The following is a 20,906-nucleotide window of genomic DNA, read 5'->3' on the forward strand; positions in this document are numbered from 1 at the left end:
CAAATCCATAGACCAAAATAATTCTTACAAGTTTTCCTCTCTGAAACACACTTTTCAACAGAGTTCTAATGAGAGTAAATTAAGTCAAAATTAGTTCTGCCATTTATTGTGAGGGGAAAGTATTAACTTTGCAAATTTATACTACGGATTTCATAACTTCATGCTGGAGCGCTTTTTGTGTTGTACTTTCATGCATTCTGTTCAGTGTGTCTTACTGTATTGACTAGTAATTTTATTCTAGAAACCCTGAATGTAAAAGACTAGTCCTAAATGGGTTAAGACAGAGTGAAGGTTTGGCTCTGGTGCCTACGTTCCAGAAATATATTTCATCCTATTCATGAGGATCTTGGACTATTTTTTTCAGGCTTACTGAGCTTAACGCACACAAAAGCAACTCTCTTTCTCTCCCTTCTTCTGCACATACAGATCATCATATGAGTCATTTGGATGTGTATGTCTCAAGGTGTGCTTCCATTGGTACACCCTACAAGAAAATGTGTGTTTCAAAACTCATGACTACAGCACAGGATTATCCCTACTGCCAGTACCAGGCCTCTTAAAGCTTCATTCTATTAATAGATATCACTCCACTTAGTTACTTTCTTTTACGACTGTTTAGACTGGTTGTTTCAGAAGTCAAATCAAGTTTAGTAACAGCTTCTAGTGTTGCTGTATAAAAGTAAGCATCCCAGCTCTTCTTGTACATTCAAACACCACCTCGGAGGCGGGACAATGAGTTCTATTCCTTGTGCACTCTGCTTCTGGTGAATAGGGCAACATTTCTTTCTGTGGTTTACAAGCTGCTGCTGCCTTGTTTCCTTCAGATTAATATTGTTAAAGAACTTCGGAATTACCATTGCGCAGAAATGGGGAAAAATAAACTTTTCAAAGTCCTACTGCTTGTTTTGTTTTTCTAATCCCAGGCTGCTGTCTTGTGTTACGTGTTGATGTACAAGACTGGTAATGGAACTTTCCTGGAAACAAGATCCAATTCTGCCTGATTTTTCTGATCAGGAACAGTGGCTGTGGCCTGGCTGCTTGTGCTACCTATTACAGCTCTGCCAAAGATCACTTACTAACAGCAAACCCTTTAGACAACCTTCTGGCACATGTGTCCCTCACATAGTATGATCTAGATTTTATATGGGGAAGAAGAAATGCAGCTCCCACTTGGCAGCGTTAGTACAATGTGCATATTGAAGCATGCAGATGCACACTGACAAACATTGCTCCGAAACCTTTCTGGTTTGAAAAAAAAAAAGTGTTATAAACAATTTGAACAAAGTTTCTGTTCTCAATAGCATTTAATGTGAGACCTCCCATGTTTGCTGCTTTGCCTTACAGTCTTATGGAGCTATTGCCCCAGCTTTGGTTTTGCTTTGATTATTTGTTTCTGGGAGAGATAGTAATGTTCATTTCAACATGGATTTAAGAAATTACTAGCTGGTGTTTTCACGGAACTCTGAATTCTAACCGCTGTTAAAGTGGAAGAGGATTGCCTGCAGGTTCTGAAATGTGTTACTGAGCAAACAAAAACTTCTTTGGGAGGCAGAAAAACCCAGCCCTTTTGATTGTAATTTCTTTTAAATAGCTACCTTATTGTTGGCGTGATGGAACTCCAGCACTCTGCAGGACTGCTAACTACTGCTCTGCCCAAATACAAGCAATGGGCAACTTTTGTGTTTCAGTATAGAGGAATTACAGAATCATAGAACAATTTGGGTTAGAAGGGAACCTTCGAAGTTCATCTAGCCTAACCCCCCTGCAATGAGCATCTCCAACTAGGTCAGATCCCAGAACCACATCCAGCCTGGCCTTGAACGTCTCCAGGGATGGTGCAGCCACCACATCTCTGGATTATAGCCACTTTATACAACACAAGAGGACATTTTTAATCTTAGTCGTTTAGGTAAAAGTCAGAACAGTATTAGGAAATGGACACACTGCGTAGATGCTTCTGTAAAGAGGGCAAATGATCAGGTGAGTATCAGGAAGAACTGACACAGCGGTTTTCTAGACTAAAACCAAACCAAGTGTAAACCTTTGTTAATGCTTTTGATTAGGAAATTCTTTAGCTCACAGATCTTTCTTAATGCTTGGATGAAAATACTGCTCATTCTTCATAGAAGGAGTCCACTTCAGTTCTGTATTTCTCTAGCACGGCGAGCCGTTTCAGCTTCATCGTTGGACCTTAAGAGAGGGAGGGAGTCACAACAGCAGAAATAGGAACAAAAATTCCTATTCAGTCTGACCTTTGGATCCTATGATTTTCTACTGAAAAGCCTGTTTGGAAGAACATCTGCCACTCTGTAAGTGCAGATAGCTGCTGAAAGTGAGAAGCAAGCATGGTACGTAGGGCATGAGGACTTCAAAAGGAGCTGCAGGTAAGATGATGTCTGATTCCTGCTACTTTTTTCATTAAAAATAATTAATTGTTTTTTGAAAGCTTTTAAACAATTCCCAGTTTATTCAAAGAGCCTGGTAATGTGCTTGCAGCTCTGCTGTCAGGCTTTCACTGCCTTTCACTTTGAACCAATACATTTTCAGTATTATTAGGGAAAGTTGTTAATACTATAGTGCACAAGGGATTAACCAGAATCGATTACTTAATTGTCCACAGCAATCTGAAATATAACTATCGAGCTGTACATGTAAGTAAGGGCGGAAGGATACACATGTGCACAGCAAAATGTCCAGTTTTGTATTCTTTAACTCTTTCTGCTAATGGCTTTTTCCTTTCCCTCTAGTGGCCGAGCCCCGAGTTTGGTACACAAAACTGTATTTGAGTACTCTCAGATCAGCAGCCTCTTTACTATGTGTAGACCTCAACAGAAATCAGTAAATCTTACCTAGTTCTCCCCCAGAAATGGAAAAATCTCTTGGCAGGACTATCCATTTTTGGATACAATGAACCCGATTAGTGGCGTTCATGTTGACTTTGTCGATTCCCTCCTGAATGGCTTGGTAGATTGCCTGGTCTCTTGTGACTACAATCTCTGACACTTTAGTGGCTTTACTACCAGTCTTCTGGCAGAAGTCTCTAGCTTGCTCAGTGAGAATGTCAGTGGGCTCAGATGTATCTGGGTCCAGCACGGTCTAAAATATCAAATGAAGTGAATCATCACATGCTCACTCTTACAAGGCATTAAAAGTTTCTCTGATCAGGTCCTTCCTGACTAATAAGAATAAAGCAGCTCAGCGTCAACAGCCAAACATCCTGTAAAAGCAATAAAACCCAGAAATACCTGCAGATGACAATGTGTTTTTTTTTTCCCCACTACCAAATACAATTATTTTTGACTTATATGCAGATGAAATGAACGGACTTCAAAGGTGTCAATGAATGAGGCAATAAAGTCCATCTCTAGATCTTGAATTGCTACCACATTTTCTAAATTACTCCAGTGTTACAGGGGAACATTTAAGTCATTGTTAACTTGAATTACTGTGGTGTAATGTAAGCAGCTTGAGATAGAAGCATTCTTTGAAATTTAGACTTCTTAAATTAGTATTTCTATTGTACCTGTAAATAGAGAGTATCAGTCATAGAGGTAAACAACTACAGAAAAACTAAAGGGTCATTCACTATGCATGCCCACAGAACAAAAAGTGCAAGAGATTTTGCAGTGGAAGTATATACTACAGCAAAGCTATGGATTATTTTATCCTACATTCATTCCTGTGTTATTTGAACAGAACAAATCATAGGGAAGTGTTTCAGGTGGAAAGTTTGTTTCTGTTGGAGAGTTTCTGTTAGAAATTGGGTTTGCCCCTAAAAGAAACACTTGTTGGCTTTGCTCGTCTGTAAAAATCAAAGGTATTGTTGTGCTCTGTTGCAGATTTCTCACTCTTCCAACATTTCTTAATCGAAAATTTCAATGTAGTTAAAAACTATGTCTTACTATACACATAGGAGAAAACAGCAGTAACACATAGATGTTTCACAGATCATATAACCGTATGAAGTTTAGATCTACCAGGATTTAGCCTGTAGCTATTATGCATTTTTTCTGCCACAAACATCCTCATACCCGATTTTGTGTCTTTTCACAAACAGATCAAAATTATTTTGTTAGGTGCTCCCTGAAAGCAATATTAAAACTGGTTTACCTTTAGAGTCAGCAACATTGACAAAAACTTCTTTTTATCTCCAATGACCATAGCATTGCTAACAATTGGGAGTTCTTTCTTAACAGCATCTTCAATTGGAATTGGAGGCACATTTTCACCTCCAGCTGTAATTATCAAATCTAGACAATAAAAAAGGCTGTTAGTTTAATTCAAATAAATTCTGACGATCAGGTTCATATCTCTCTGACATAAAGAATAAGAGATTTTTTTAACACTATGTTTTCATGGTGTTAAAGTTCATTATCTTAAGAAAAATGCTAATATTTTTTCTATATGTGCTCAAGTTCTCCCTTAAGTATAAGATATTTGCTCCAGATCACTTTTACATCATCTAGTACCAGGTTAGTTATTCTCAAGGAGCTGTTACATAATCTGCAGTTTTGGTGTGAACAATCATCTCTTCCTAATTAGGGTAGGATTCACGCTCTATTTCACTGTTGCCACCTCACCATAAAGTAAGTCCATTGTTAATGTCACGATTAAAACTAATTCTTAAAGCCACCAAGAGGGGTCAGACAAAAATAAGTTACGACTACAGGAAGGCTCCATAAAAGCAACAGAGAAAGAGAGGAGTGTCAGAAATCAGAGGAGGAAGTCTGCAGTGCAAGCAGTGATCCCTGCCCCGAAGGAACAAAACGACACACTGGAATCTTAATGTTTTTAAGGTTTGTATACAATGGTAGTCATACCTTATTCTACTAAGAAAGGAATGTACATTTTTATTTGAATGCATTGTCTAAAGTACAGTACATATATTCCTTGGAATGACCACAAATTTTAGTATTATCTAGGTAAATTCCAGCTCTTAGCTTTAATTACACTGGTGACTTCCCACTGTCCTCATAGAACAGTTTGTAGCATTTCAGAGTATGCTCCAATAAAGAAAGCAGACAAATGGTACACCAGTCCTGTGTGTAAATAAGGGTTGGGTTGGTACCTGTTTCCCTATCAGTGATAACTGGAAGAATTTAGATGCAGTCAAGGGAATGTAGCACCCTTTCACCATTCACAGATTTGGGCCCTACCATCTCTACTGCTCCATGAGAACTATGACAAGAAATAACTTCCAGTCTATACTCAACTTTCTGGTATGAAATAGGTATTGATATCCTAATTATAAAAGTTGTTTTTCTCCCTATCCAACACATTGCACACACTTGAGGAAGCACGAACAGTGTTTATAGAACAAGAGACTTTGTCAAGACACAGATACCTGCCAAAGCTAGCTGTGTATCCAAACTTGTCTAGGTCTGTTTTTTCCTTTCATTCCACCCTCCTTTTGCCTAAATCCTATCCTTACTTTAGATCCTCACCCAATCACTGGCACTTGGGTTTTCATTGTCTGACACGTCAGCTTTACCACAGGAGATCCAGACAACAGTGGCAGCAACTTTTTCCACCCCTCTACAAATACTCCCCCTGTATGGCCTTCTCTAGCTACATTGTTGTGCTTTAGAGTAGTTGTTAGTAACTCAGCAACCAAGGAAGTTGTAAGTGCAACACAAATGTTATGAAGGAATGAGACTAGGAATCGGTAACTGCTATGCTAAAGGAAAATGAATCAGACAAGAAAGCAAACTAAAATCAAGATAGCTGCATTTGGTGCAGGCTATTAATAGGACCTACTTAAGTTCTGATTCTTAAGAGGACACTGCCATCCTATTGACAAATTCACTCATCCATGTTACCTCCCCAGTGATTCACCATATATTCTAAGATGATAATTACTCAGTTTTTAAATCTTCTTCAGTTACATCTCAACTGTGACCAATCCCACCTTCTGAATCTAAATTGTTAAAACAAGCTTCCAAGTAAGCAAGTGACCAGGCTTACTCTTGTGAGACTTAAAGCTGTGTACTGTAATACCTAGGTTTCTTGCTTTAGCTTTCCCAATACTAGTCTCTGCAAACACATTGCCTAAGGCGTCAGAGGAACCTAACTCTGACCTACAGCAGTAACTGCTGTGTAACACAGGGCTCTCTCTCATTACTGTCTAAACATTCTAATGTGCAATTAAGGCAATTTAGCAAGATTCAAAGGGAGAATGGACAGCTTAATGGATTATTAGAATCAAAGATGACACATTAAACCTGCATTAGTATTCTATATTACTAATTGTAACTAATACTGAATAAAGGTCTGGAAGAGAAAAAGACTCATTGTAGGAGTTGAATCATCTCCACATCTTACAGACTAAAGGGAAACCTTTCCTGAACAGGGCACACTGTGGTTTCCTCATAAGAGAGTTTATTTTGCTTTCCTATCAGGTCAATGTCACTGGCAGTGGAGGAAAGACAATTAGACAGGCCAAATCTAACTGAACAGTTACCATTAACATGGAGCAAGCTTTTTACTTATTTACCTTTAATTCTTCCAGTTACATAGAGAAAGCCATCCTTGTCCAGTTTTCCTAAATCTCCAGAATGCAGCCACCCATCCTCATCAAAGGCTTCTTTTGTTTTGTCTTCCATATTTAAATAACCCATGAAAACAGTCCTTCCCCAGAAACAGATTTCTCCATTGCCTTCTGCATCTTTGTCCACCAATTTCACCCTGCAGCCAGGTGCTGGTTTCCCACAGCTATCAGAGAAAATCATAGATATTAAACATAATACTGATAAGACTTCTAACACACCACATCTCCAAACCCATCAAGGTAACTGCAAGTAACACCCTGCTGTAACTGTTAGAAAACTATGGAGTATTAATTCACTAGAGTACATATGTTAAGAGTATCTAAGCACTTTCTGGCTATCTTGCTCTGTGCTCCCTCGTTTGGTATTTTTCATCCCTCTGCATCTTCAGGTGTAAAAACACTTCAGTATTTGAGGTCTTGCATTTGAAAGTTAACCTACCCTGGGCCAGGGCTAGGTTATACGTCAGATTTATTAACTGTGTTGTGTGTATAATCCTGTAGATCCCTTTCAGTGCTCTTGGCGTGGCATGCTATGGAGGCAATGTGCTCAGCTTCTGACCTGGAAGTTATTTTGCCTCCCACAATAGAATAGCAATGCATTAAGAGAAAATCAAATCAGCAATGAGATCTGTGCTGAACTTAGTAAAAACTCTTCTGAAAGATATAATGAAACATATAATGAAACATACCAGAGTTTAAAATTAAAAAGCAAAAAGCAAAAATAGAAATAAAGTTACCTGTGCTGCCTGTAATTGGTTGGCCCAGATAGGCAATGTGGCCCTGTGGTCTCACTCATACCATAGGCCTCATACAGGGTGATATTCAAACCCAAGAAGAAATAGAGTGTTTCTGTATTGAGAGGAGCAGCACCAGAAAAGTGCTTCTGACAGGACGAAAACCCCAGCGCATTGCGTACTTTTGAAAGCACAAAGTAGTCTGCTAACCTCATCCAGAACTGCTTTAAATCACTGCTGAGGTAAAAACACACAAGAGAAGGAGACAATAAGTCAGAGCAACCTTGGAGATTGCCAAAATGAAACTGGACACAAATTTTATTTAGAGATTTATTTGCTGTTTGGTTTTGAGTGTTGGCAGAAGTTACATCAGTAAATCAGGTTACAGCTTGGTCTTTTTCCCATTTACTGTCTTTCCTTGCTAGTGAACTCCAGTTCTTGAGATGTCTGAATACTGCAAATACATCAAGAACATATAAAGCCACATCATATAAAACAAACTCTTGTACTTCAGGTTCTTTATCGGTTAAATGTGTCTCTGAGAACCTCTGCCACTACAATGCGAGTTGTGCAGGACCTATCTGAGAAGCTGAATGATCAGACAAGCAAAGCAGCACCATTGCACAAGCTTTTGGGATACATTTTCTGTAAGCAATTTCACACTTCATTGTGTCATGCAAGCTGGGGGACGTGTTAGTAGGAGTATGCTTTAAACAGTCACCTGTGTTTAAGATCAGCCTATTGGGACTGATAACTTGCATTGTATTTGCTGTTTTGCAAGGCCAAATGTTACACATTTACACTTAAAGAGTTTCACCAATGCTTCATGGTTTATTACAAGCAGATAGCTACTTTCAAGTTGATGGGAAATCTCACTCGCTATAAATACATACCTGCTTGAGCAGCTTATGTTTCTCTCTAAGCTAAGTGACATAGCCCATGACAGCATTTTCTTCTTCATAAATCCTGACTGAGCAGAAGCATCCTTTAATTTCTCCATGATTTTCTCCCATACTCTGGGAACTCCCATGTGAGATGTTGGCTGCACTTCTTTCAGTGTGTTGACCAAGCTGCCCTATTAAAATCATTAAAGCATTTCAAAGTATTGCAAAAGATCCACAGCTGTGATAAAGAGGTTTGGTGATACAGTCTATATCTTGCAACACTAACACACAGAACATCATTAAACATGTAGGATACAAAGAAGGACTGCTGAGCCTACTTCAGTCAGACATATGCACTAACATTTGCCAGCTGACACATCAGGGAGGTATATATACAAGAAGGAAAACACACAGGTGGTTTAGATCCTTCTGCCTCCCTTTCCTCCAGAAATTGCTTATACTTCTTTTGCTTTAGATGCAAATTCTTCTGCCTTAAAAGAATCTGATGGATCTGGATTATCTATTTTAACTGGTGTCTACAGCACTGGATCACAGGTCTAATGGATTTTATTTTTCCATAATTGTTACAATAATGGGTTCTCAATCTTCATCCTCTCCTTGGGATATTTTCTAAGAAGAAGCAGCTGAATTAGGTACAATGCAAGAAAGATACCTTCAGAGCATCTGGCTCAGCAAAGTAAACTTGCTCTCCCCATTTGATTCCAGTCCACAGGTCATATATCTGCGCAGCTATGTGGCTGAGTGGGAGATAACTGACGATAGACTCCTGTTGGACCTCTGCAGGTTGCATTTCTCCTGCTCTGCTGCAGTGTGCTGATGTCCAAGTTATCTGTTTAAAATCGATTATAAAACACATTAGGTATTGTGAGTTTGGGGTTTTTTTTCCCCTTTAACACAAACTAAGGAGCCTCATGCCATGCTAATGTAACTGTGAAAAATCTGTGCTCACAGAAATTGGTGAAGACACTGCAATCTTTGACAGCACAACAGACTGCCAATTCCCTGGGGGATGCTCAGTCAAAAGCAAGATGAATTAGCAGCAACAAAGTCTTGCATATAACATCAGTAAATGCAGTCTTTCTGTTCCCTGACTAGGCTATTAATGCCACAGCTCCCTATGCCCTAATGACATGCTGAGCAGGGCAGCCATGGGCTGGATGGGCAAATTGATCTGCCTCTTCTTTTGCAACTCTCCTACTATGTATATATGCATATATATATATATATATACATGTATCAACCTGGCACTTTTTACCGGTGCTGTGTATCTATATGTTTACCTAAAAAAGAACAAATAACACAGAGTGATCAGGGAGCTCAAAGGACAGTTTAGTATCAGCAACAAGCTCAATCCCTTGTATTGATCAGTACCTGGCTAAGCACTAATGAGGAAGATAGACGTTATATTCCACTCCTCTGGAAGCTTCTAGGGTGCTCACCACAGTGGTCCACAGGTCACACACGCACACCCCTATCCTGATCAGTGGCTTTGTGGATGTTTTTGAAGATGTGCTGTGTGACTTCATAGTGAAACTGAACGATGTTCCCCTCCTTCTCCATAATTCTCACCTTATCTCAGAAGATGCAGTTCAAGGATGCCAGATATGCAGATCTTCATGATCAGAATATGGAAGACCCACAAATATATGTGATAATATAAGGGGATTGGGAAAAGACACACATGCAAAGAAGAAAAACTGAAAAAACCCAAACCAAACCAAGAAACCGCTTTCTGAGAGGAGTCTGTAATCTAAATTGGGTAAGGCAGGACACAGACGTGAGATTATTCAGGATAGGAAGAGATAACAGGTACTGCATGTATTTGTACCACAGGATGTTCCTGCCAGCTCCTTTTCCTTGCAATAAATTAGATGGTACAAAACGTACATTTGGTCTAAGGAAATACAGATTCTCAAGAGAGGTTTTTAAGCAGCAACATGTTGTCAGGCCAGGCCACTCCAAGTTTAGATGGCACCACTGGGTATGTGGCTATGGGAGACTTACACACTAGACAGAACTGGGGTGTCTTTGAGATGCAGCTATATTGATTTGCTTCTCCTCCAAGCTTGTGGCACACAGGCACACTCACAGCAGATCTAGGTGGGTACACATATGACTGATTCAGCATTGGTTTTGCATATGGGCACTGGCAAGCATCTTTTGACTAAAGAAGGCAGCAGCACAGCTACAGGCAAGGCATGTTTTCCACTGTTCGTCAACATAAAAATAGCCTGTTTGTGATCATCAGCCAGGAATAGCTTGGCAGCTAACATGGAAATGACACCAGACTCCTTTGAGATGGAAGAGCATAGGATCTGCAGTGTAAGATCAGTCTTTTTGTCTATAAAGTCCTGTATGTTCTGCTTTGAAGTACTACTTTGCTAATTCCCTACATTTTGGTGAATTGCTCCTCACAGTGGACACCTCTGCAATAGTTTCTGGTTTAAGAGGAGAGGCCACAGCTGAGACCAGCCTGTTCACAGATTGGCTGTGCTCAGAAAGGCTCCCTACCATTTTCCACTCCTGCTCAGCCACCTTAAAAAAATTATGTATGTATATAACCCCAAAACAACTACAATTCAGATCTTTGCTAGAGGTCTTCCATGGAAAGTCCTTTCCAAAAGCAAAGCTGTTCTGATAGTGACTGGCTGATGTATATGATTTGTCTCTTTCAAGATAACCTGTGACATCACCTGAGAGACTTTATGGCAACCTGTGAATTGTATTTATGAATACATGCATTGGATCTTATAAGAAAACCAGTGAATAAAAACCCTATTCAGAACAAACTGTTCAATTTTGTGAAGTGCTAGTTTTGAATGGAGTTTCATCTTTCACCTTGCTTATATTTCACCAGAACGTATAAGCACTCACAACTTTGCAACTGCATTTTGAATACTGTTTTGTAGTACACTACCCACGTTGCAAAAGCAAAAGGATTTCAAGGCTCTAGTACCAGTCATTTCATAACACAAAAATAAATATCCTCATACTCTACTATTTTTAAGCTGAAGGAAGAGCCTAAAGCACATACATTGTCATGACTCAGCATGGCTCCTTTTGGCTTCCCAGTTGTTCCGGATGTGTATATTAGCACACAGCACTGATTTGGCTCTTGAGAATTAATTATATCATCCAAAGTAGTATCGGACACATCATCTCCCAACGCCAGAAACTCTTCCATCTAGAACACATAACAGAAAATACAAGATATCAAATGGCTTCTTACAAGTGGGAAGGATTCAATACCTTACCAGTCTCAAAAATGGCAGACAACTTCAGTGCCTTGCTCTGCACATTTCCAAGGCAAGTTTCCCCAGGTCTTGCCTATGTAAGAAAGATGGTAAGGCTAGCTTAGAACTTGATGTGTGAATTGCAAATAGACTACCTAAAACTGTGCTGCCATGAGTCTTTTTAGTGTCTAAGGGAATGGTAATACTACTTCTCCTCCAAGATGGGTACTATGGACAAGTCACAGAGACTAACACTCTGTTACTGTCTCACACTGTCAGAATAATTCTGAGTCTTATTCAAAGGAATCTGCATGTACTGGTTTTAAGTAAGAGTACACTTGTGATGCTCTATCTGTAATTCCTTGTCCTTTATATCAATACTAATATAAGCAATTGGATGAGAGCTTCTTTGCAAAAGTCTCATTGTCTGTATGTGAGAATGTTTGTCCAAATTACTTGCTGCTCTATAGCAAACAGAACATATGGTGCTGGACACAACTTCCATTCAAATTCAGCTCAATCTAGAATGAACTAAAGCTTTTATGATGCTGGACTTTTGTGCCACACAGATCAGCCTAGAAGGGTGCTGAACCTGATCCTCTTTATTATATTGGCTGTTCCCACACGCTTGTATTACACACACTTGATATGCTGCTAAGGGTGCTATAGATTTCAATGCTAATAGAAAACTAGAGTATAACAAAATCTTTTACGATAGATAGTCAAAAAAATCTTTTAAGATAGTCAACAACCCAACTGTCAGTTTCCCATTGGAATCATATGATTTATACTGTGCTACACAATTGTGTTATTCAAATGCAGCACCTCCATTCTTTAATGATTTCTTGGAGATATTCCTAGGACCACACAGCAGTAAAGGGAATGACGTTAAGGTCAGCAGAAACGAAAAAGGAAATCCTGTGCTTGAAGGGGTGCCCGTTGTTTCTTTCAGACCTCTGCCATTAGTGTTACATCAGTTAGCCTCGGTGGCACTGAGGCTTCCTTTTCTTGGGTGGCAAGGCTGTTCTAAGTATGCCTCATCAGCTTGATGCTTTTTGCCAATAAACCACAATTCTGAAAGGAGAGGCAGTACACAGCTCTGTAGCAGGTAGAGAATTTGTCACATTCTATCCCTTCCCACAGAATGCTGCTGCATAGTTTCACTAGCTCCTGGAAAGTCTGAGCCTCAAGGATGTAATTATTTCTATGTGATTTAGCAGTCATTCCAAGCAGACAGGCCTTCCTGACCTGTCTTCTCATTCTAGAATGTGTTAATCACTGTAAACCTGTTGCCTAGGCTTTGTTTACTGAACAGTACCTGCAATAGGCTGTGTTCCCATTCCACAGACCATGAAAGGTACAGTCACATACACCACTGACATTGCATTCGCCTGCTGGAAACATGTGCTCATCAGAGATCAAGGGCTCTGCCCTTACTGCAGCAATAGCTGCAGTTAGTTGTCATCGTTCAATACAAATTCCTTTCATCAAATGCCATGTGGTTTGCGTGGTTTGATTTACATCAAACCTAATAACCAATCATTTCCCAGGACAGTGAGTTATCTTTGATTCTTCCTTTACACAAACAACTATGGACCTGTCAGACACTCTCACAGCTCCCCTTCTCCACTGAGAAAGTGTGTCCAACATGACACCTGAACAGATCAAATCTCAGGCATTTAGGTTTCAGCAACTGAATGTTGTTCCAGAATTAACTGCAAGCTTATTCTTTTTACTAACAAATATAAATAATAAAATCATCATATTTTTTTATTGTACTGAGATGCAAGGGCATACTCTAAACCGGTACATACAACACTGTAACAGAAACCATTTTTTATTAAGTTATATGCTATTCAACATAGCAAATGATGATTAAAACAAGCGCAGAAGACTTATTTCTTGTGTACCTGGTAACCCCTCAGATCATCAAAATTGCAAGTATTTGTAAATCTTTCTTTGCTGTCCAGGCTACATTAGTATCTCCCCTCCCCCAGCTGAAGTTTTACAGCCTAAAACCTGACAATCTGTAGTCCACTTAAAATGCTGACTTTTGTATTCTTATTACTTAACTATTTTCAGAACATATTGGAATAACATGCTTACAAAAATCTGGTTTGCTTGAAGTGCTCTTGTTTCTTAAATTAAAGGCTGGACTTCTACCATTCAGAAATTCCTGATCCTGCCTTTGTCCTTTTCTTCCTGCTTGTTTTTTACAATGTGATGTGACGATTCTACATATACTAAGAACATATGCTCCTCTTTGTGTAGTCCGTACTTATTTCTCTTCACTTGTTGCCTGTCCCGTGGAATGCTTTGTGTACAAGCACTTTCACCTTGGATCCAGTGTAACTAATCACAGTTCAGGTTTCAACAGCACCAGTGGACAACTTTGATTTTTAACCATTTGAGGGCACACGTTCCCATCTGCAGTCTATAGGTGTTTTGCTAATCCACAAGTAAAAAGCCAGGAAGGCATAAGAGACAGTTATGCAAGGTACCTCTAATTTTAAATGTCAACTATCAAATGTGAAGTTACAGGTAAATTAGACAGAAAAAGCTGATGAAGCTTTTGAATGTGCTGGAACACATCAATGCATTCTAAATGGCAGACATTCCACAAATTAAATGTGGCAGAATTAATCAAATATCTAATACCCCAAGGATTATAACTCTGTTCTAGCATTCACATACCGTATACAAATTTGGATATCTCTTTGGAATGGAGTCCTTATACAGCACAACAGCTTTCAAGTGTGGCAAGCGATTCCAGATCTGTTGGATTGTTAAAAACAAATTTATTATTTATTACTCATATCTTATGTGGGGGGTTTCTCACTAAAATACTGTCAAAACTCTAATGGTTTGACAGTCACAAGAAACCTCTTGTTTTCCTTCACCTGCAAATATTCTCCCCTAAATTCACAACCAATGAGGGAGAGAAAGAATAAAAGGAAACACCACACAGTGTGTTCTAGAAAATCTGTTTTAATCTGTTTCAGTCAAAAAAGGAAAAAAACAAAAGCCAAACCCCCAGCCGCTGCTCCTCAGCATCCTCAGATACCAGACTTCCAAATAAGAACACTCCCGTGAGAGGTTTCACAATAGAGATAGTGCATATGGGACCAGCACAGCATTGAGAAATGGGGAAATGAGGGCATTTCAATAACCACTCAGCCACCCTATACCTGAATTATCTTGTCCAGTTGCTTCCGATTTTCCACAACCATGATATTGGTTTTGCTGTCATGAGCAATGTAGTGACAGGCCTCTGGAGAATTGGTTGTGTATATCCCTGTGACAATTCCTCTGCATCAAAATGTGTATATATAAGAAGATATATTTATACACACACATAACTTCACTTAGTATCAAAAAAAGTAATAATCAAAGATCAGCTGAAAGCTGAAAGAGCATGAAGATGTGGAAGTAAAGAACAGTAGAGCTGTCATGTTTGTTTCAAGTATTCTGATACACATGGCTATCTGATACATGCACATGGCAAAAACTAATCTCTGAACTCTATTTAGTAGAAGGTGCCATAGGCTAGAATTCAGCATTTTAACTCACTTGAGGCTACAAGAGAGTTAGCTTGGGAAGTGGTAAAAAACCCCCAGCAGTCATGTCTTCTTTCTGCTCAAGCTGCACAGATACCAATTTCAATTTCACTGGCACAGAAACACATTAAGAGGTAAAATTCAAATTGTATAAACAGGTACCAGGATAGAAGGAATCAGGCCAATTTGTATTTACCTGTCACTTCATCTACATGAACATATCCTGCTGTAGACAAACATTACTATAAAAGAGGAAGTCTCATCTGTTTCCCACATCTTCCAGTGATAAGATACTGTACAACAGCTTCCGTGTGACTGTCACAGTTAAGCCCGTAGCAAAAAGGATCAGTTTACGAGTGTATGCACTATTTTGGATATACTGAAAGCTGTGAGACTCCAGCAGGTTGCTGAATATGCCAACCACCTGCAGCACAGCTTCCAAGACACCAAATACTGATTTGCTACACTTCCAGACCTAGCAAAACAGAAATCCTCAAATCTGCCACAAAACCAATCAAACAAAAATCTTACCCAGCAAATACAGCTCCAACAGCTGAGATGAACCATTCTGGAGAATTAAATCCAAGGATTGCTACACTGTGGAATCGTTCAAGACCAAGCTTAAAAATAATAAGCATAAGTTCATATAATACAGGTGCACTGGAGAGAAACATATAGCACGAAGCATGCACACAAACATAAACCATGGAAAGCTTTGATTTATTATATTGGTATTGGCAAGCCAAGTCCATCCCTGTTGTTATCCATAGCAAAACATGTAGCTATCAGCAGTTAACATGATCTAAACTTTCCACACCTTGTCTTGTCCGTTTGAGCCCTGCTGTCCAGAAAGGCCTGAAAAACAGAACTTTTCAATAAGAGCAAGCGCATAACAAGTACTAATCTTACCCTATGTTTAAAATGTTTTCAAATCTGTCTTTATTCCCCCAAATTCATGACAGAGCTGCTTTTACCTATTTTTCTGTTTTTAATCTTTAGGCCTTTTGCTGAGCTTTGTATGCAGTGAGACAGTGTAATACAGCAACTCTTCACTTGAAGTCAAGTTTCCTTGACACCAGTGTAATCTCTTTGATCAAAAGCAATTTTCACCAGTATTATTTCCATAAAGAATGTGACTGATGATCTTCAATTAGGAAAAGCCTCTTATAGAGTGCAATGGGGGTTTTGTTTGTTTTAAGAAGACAAAGGCAGAAAAAGGAATTGGTTTTGTTTCTGGTACCTACCTTCAAAAAGCCTTTGGCTGCTTTCCTGGAGAGGCAGTAATACTCTGAAAAAGTTATCTTCTCCCACTTCCCATTCTTTTTGCTGGCCAGAGCATTAAGAGATCCATACTTTTCTAGGCTGTCCTTGAACATCTGATGAACGGTTATGGGAGTCTGAGGACATGAGTTATCTATCCTCAGCCTGACTCTGCCATCAGCTAGGGAAGTCCACAGAGACTCTGGAAAGTAAAGCATTATCACCAAGGTATTCCACCAATGAAGAATACCATGTGACTGTGTACCAAAAGACAAGAGGATTGAATAAAAACTGCAGGACGAAGCAGAACTCTGGCACTTGCCACCTTTTGAGAGAAGGGCTTTCCAATTTTATAACTATCAAATAAACCATGTAGAAAGAAAAAAAAAAAATCTTTATTTCTCACACTTTGTTCTGCATCTTGAATAAAAGTGCCACCATACAGAATTACACTGATCTTTTGTGTGCTACAGGCACAGCTCCAGTTTCAGAAGAATCTGCTTGCCCACGCTCAGCCCTGCACAGCCACTACCCCTTGAGCTGGTGAAGTAGCTGGTGAATCAGAAGGCTACAGAGATCCTAAAGACTGAAACCTTTGTTCTTGTTCAGCATCCAAGATCCTTTTGCTTGTCGCAGCTCTTTCCTCCCTCCTTCCCCCCAGCTATTCACCTTCATTCTGCTCATGCTCCTCACTACTTCCCACAGTTTTTTTCCTTGGTTATCTTGTGTTCCAGTATGTATATCCAACTCCACTCATTCCTGTCTTGCCCTATTTCCACACCATCGTTCACCTTCTTCTGCTTCCTCACCCTGTATTTTTGCCATCCACATCCTGTATTTTTCCTCCCCTTCCTTGACAGGACTCAGAGACAGAGCACCAACTAATGTCACTTGGCTCTCAGCACTGGTGCCAAGGACTGGGGCAGTCCCTGGCATTCACAAGAAATGACTGCCTCAAGGATTCTATTTGGCTCTTGCAATCCCAGCAAGAAGCAGGCTGAGTATAAATACACTCCTTGGAGAATCTAGGGGTTAGTAAATTGGCAAAATTGAGGTGAATTCTCACAAGGAAGACAAAACCCACTCACAACTCCCCTATCAAACACTCAGTTCCCGTACTTCTGAACAAAATAGTATAAGAACATTTTAAGAACATTTTTTCCTTACATTTACTTTCCTAAATGAAGAAATATTTTTAGCATAATCATTTTAAAAAAAAATCAAAAGATTCCACAGAGAGCTGGTGGAATGTTTCACACTGAAGAGCTTCGGCTTGTCAGAATTAAGAGTAACAGCAAACATTACTTTTGACATTTTCTTCAGTAACTCGTGCTACCTGCATTACACTTTGTACCCCAAATACTTTTTCATTCACTAATATATGACCTTGGCTTATGTCCTTCATATGAACTCACTGAACATCAGAGATGGAGAGGAAAGACTTATTCCTAAAAAAAGAGGGTTTTGTCAGATAAAAAGTGGCAGAGATTTTATTCAGACAGGTAGCCTCACTGTCACTCCGAGTCTCTTGAAGTGTTTTTTCCTCATGTCATTCTCCTCCAGGGCCAAGTTCCATGATCAGACTAAATTTTCCTGATCACTGTCTGCTGCTGAAGGAAAAGATGGCTCAGAGGAATCTTACATATACAGTGTATGCAAAAACTGTTCTGCAGTTTGTCTTAGGAATTGCTCCAAGGACAGCTCATCTAATTGTTTGGGATTTTAGGTGTGTGGTTTTCCCACTGAAGTAGAAATGTTTAACAAGGAATTTTACAGGAGGAAACAGTTAAAAACTTCATAATTGCTAGGTTTTCAGCTGATCTTTCTCAATATGGTCCGAAACACCAAACATGGAAGAACAACTCTGAGAGCCATGTAAAATGCAAAAGAACCAAGGTCACCTTTAGACAGGTAAACAGACAGGCTGACTGTGGTATAGCCCCAGTGCATGACCTGAGGAACCCCAAGGGATATTCCATAGATATACCCTGAGAAGCAGAAACTAAACCAGTGACTTCTGCTTGAAACTGATTCAGGTGTAACTCACAAAACAGTATCTTAATTATATGCCAGTTCCTGCAAAACATCCCTCTGCTCTAATGATGAGAGAAGGTATTCAGCTCTTTGCTGGAGGCTTTTCTGACACAGTCATCATCCCAGATTCCACAGCTATGATGCCATCACATTCTGCTGACAACACAAATACATCATTCCTCCTCTCAGCCATTATTTTTTAGTTTTCTTTAAGATGACTTTGGCCCTGAAAGCTTAACTTCTCTTTAGTGAAAGCTGGAGCTGAGTACATACAGCTTGGAGTCTGAGAGCTTGGCATCTATGTCAAATTTAGCCCTGTGCCAATGAACAGATTAAACAGAAAGGAACATGAATGTATCAGCAAATACATAGTGATGCTTTTTAAAAACTCAGAAATCAGCTTCCTGTAGCTTGCCTTGCCACAGCTGGGAAAGAAGGAGGGCTTTCTGCCATATCATCCTTTTCCCACAATAAACATGTAACTTTAAACAGTCAGAGAAACATAAATAAATAGTGGAAGTATTTTTACATTAGTAAAAACATTCAAATACTTCAGTATGTGGAAACTTGCACCTTTTCCATTGGAGGAAAAAGAAACATTTAAGAACTGCAATAAATATATTGATCTTCACATCAATAAACTACCACCAATCTTGATCAGAGAAATAAGATCCCCTCCAAAGAGTGTCTCTACAAACTGACGTGCAGGGAGTGATGCATCAGAACAAAATAAGCTTCATAACAACCCTGACGGTTCCAAAACTGATCACTTCCAAAATGGAAGCGTGTGGAGGGAGTAATCAGGAAGAAACATCACTACAGAAACATTGCGCAGGCATGCAGGAAAGTCAAAATTCACTTGGAACTGAAATTGGCAAGTGATATTAAAAGCCACTTCTACTGGTACAGTAGCAGCTAAACTGAGAATCAAGGCTATCACAGGCAACCTACTGACACAGGAGGACTGATGCAGTCAGCGCCGCCTTCTCCTTGGTCTTCACTAGCAAGATCAGGCTTCCTGGGTCTTGGTAAGATAATTAGTCTTCCAGAACAGTGGTCAACATTTCTGAGTCTACCTATCAGCCAATTGCAAGTGACATTCTTTAGGGGTTAGTCCCAAGAATGATACTGTTTAATGACTGCATTATAGTCTTGGGCAATAGAATGCACCCTCACCAGCTTCAAAGATGACACCAAACTTGGGGAATAGGCCGACATGCCAGAAGGCAGGGCTGCCATTCAGATGGACCTTAGCAAACTGGAAGATTAGGCTGACATAAACCTCAAAGCTCAACAAGGGTGAATGGAAAGCTTGGGCTTGGATAACCCCATGCAGCAGCACAGACTGGACACCAGCTGTGGAAAAACTCCTGTGGCTCCTGGTGGACAAGTTGAATTTTAGTCAGTAGTATGTCCCAGTGGAGATAAAGAGCTACATCCCAGGCTGCATTAGGAAGATTATAGTCAGCAGATCAAAGAAAGTGAGGGTGCAACTGAAGCAGTGTGCAGCTGGAAGCCCCCGTGCAAGTGAGAGGTCCTGTCAAACTGAAGCGAACACAGAAGAGGGATTCCCAGATGGTCAGGGGCCTAGAGCATACTATATAAGAAAAGCCCCTAAAGGAGCCAGGTTTCTTCCATCTAGAGAAGGTAAAAGAATGAATCTAACTGCATTCTGCCACAGACTGAAGGGGGTGATACAAAGAAGACAGATTCTTTTCAGAGGCATGCAGCAGAACAGGAGACAATGGACATGAGCTGCAGCAAGGAAAATTCTTGCTGGATAAAGAAAAGTAATTTCACAATGCAGGTGTCAGCCTAAGAAGAGGGATGAAGAGGCTGTGGAATCTCTATTACTGGAGGTTTTCAAAACTCAGCTGAATAGAGCCGTAAACCCTCCTAAGAGTAGAAAGCTGGACTAGTGGCCCTCCAGTGTAAATTATTCCAACATAAATTATTTTGTGATTCCATCAGTATAAAACCAGCATGAATGATTTATCCTTTAACTTGACACAGGTAAATGTAATGCCAATGTAATGCTTGCTGCCAACAGTAAGATTACATATGTATGAGAAAAAAACCAAAACCTGGCCTGCTTCTACACAAACGAGCTTCTACACATTGGTGGACAAGAATGGGGTAAAAGCTCCAGAACAATCTGGCCCTCATCAGACAAATCTACTCCTGGGGTTGCAGAGCATATCAATTACCAAGTGAGACAGTTCTGTACAACTAGAGTATACCAGAATCTCCTTCTTTTCTCCTGATATACAAAGCAGACCCACCACAACCCAACACTGAGCTTCCTTCTCCCAAAAGACTTTCTGGAAGAACTTTTTGACATTCAGTCCACACTTCACCGCTCAGCATCTGCATAGCTGTGTGAAGTGTCCAAGTCAAACACTACTTCTCATTGAAATGGATAACAAGTAGTGCCACAGATTCCCAAAGTCAAATAAAAGACAAAGTCTAAGTTAAATTGTAAACTCCTGATTCATCAACTTACAAAAATATCTAAACCCAAGTAAAGGAACTGCTTAATTAAAATGGATGGGGTGTGACTTGTGTTTGCAGGAAACTGATGACGGAACAGCTGGAACAGCTTCTACCCTCAGTTGTTCACCTCACCTTTCTTCCAG

General features: G+C 39.8%; 1 protein-coding gene across 5 annotated transcripts in view; it reads right to left on the bottom strand.

Moving 5' to 3' along the window:
- Window positions 1–2,082: 2,082 nt before the first annotated feature.
- Window positions 2,083–20,906, bottom strand: part of ACSBG1 (acyl-CoA synthetase bubblegum family member 1) — a 31,376-nt gene continuing 12,552 nt past the window's right edge. For 4 of the 5 annotated variants that reach the window (XM_061447214.1, XM_061447212.1, XM_061447215.1 and 1 more), the window contains 12 exons: window positions 16,221–16,438; window positions 15,508–15,596; window positions 14,608–14,728; window positions 14,114–14,194; window positions 11,221–11,370; window positions 8,839–9,015; window positions 8,175–8,356; window positions 7,285–7,518; window positions 6,494–6,711; window positions 4,111–4,250; window positions 2,850–3,096; window positions 2,083–2,190 (listed from right to left, as the gene is read on the bottom strand). In XM_061447214.1, coding sequence (XP_061303198.1) covers window positions 2,114–2,190; window positions 2,850–3,096; window positions 4,111–4,250; window positions 6,494–6,711; window positions 7,285–7,518; window positions 8,175–8,356; window positions 8,839–9,015; window positions 11,221–11,370; window positions 14,114–14,194; window positions 14,608–14,728; window positions 15,508–15,596; window positions 16,221–16,438 — 1,934 coding nt within the window. In that variant the 3' untranslated portion in view covers window positions 2,083–2,113. The remainder of the gene's footprint in view (window positions 2,191–2,849; window positions 3,097–4,110; window positions 4,251–6,493; window positions 6,712–7,284; window positions 7,519–8,174; window positions 8,357–8,838; window positions 9,016–11,220; window positions 11,371–14,113; window positions 14,195–14,607; window positions 14,729–15,507; window positions 15,597–16,220; window positions 16,439–20,906) is intronic. The other variant, XM_061447213.1, reaches the window with a different exon arrangement.

This window comes from Pezoporus flaviventris, unplaced genomic scaffold, assembly GCF_033815535.1.
Source record: "Pezoporus flaviventris isolate CSIRO_AGI_PZ_B2104156 unplaced genomic scaffold, CSIRO_AGI_Pfla_v1 ptg000006l, whole genome shotgun sequence".
NCBI classification, from domain to species: Eukaryota; Metazoa; Chordata; class Aves; order Psittaciformes; family Psittacidae; genus Pezoporus; species Pezoporus flaviventris.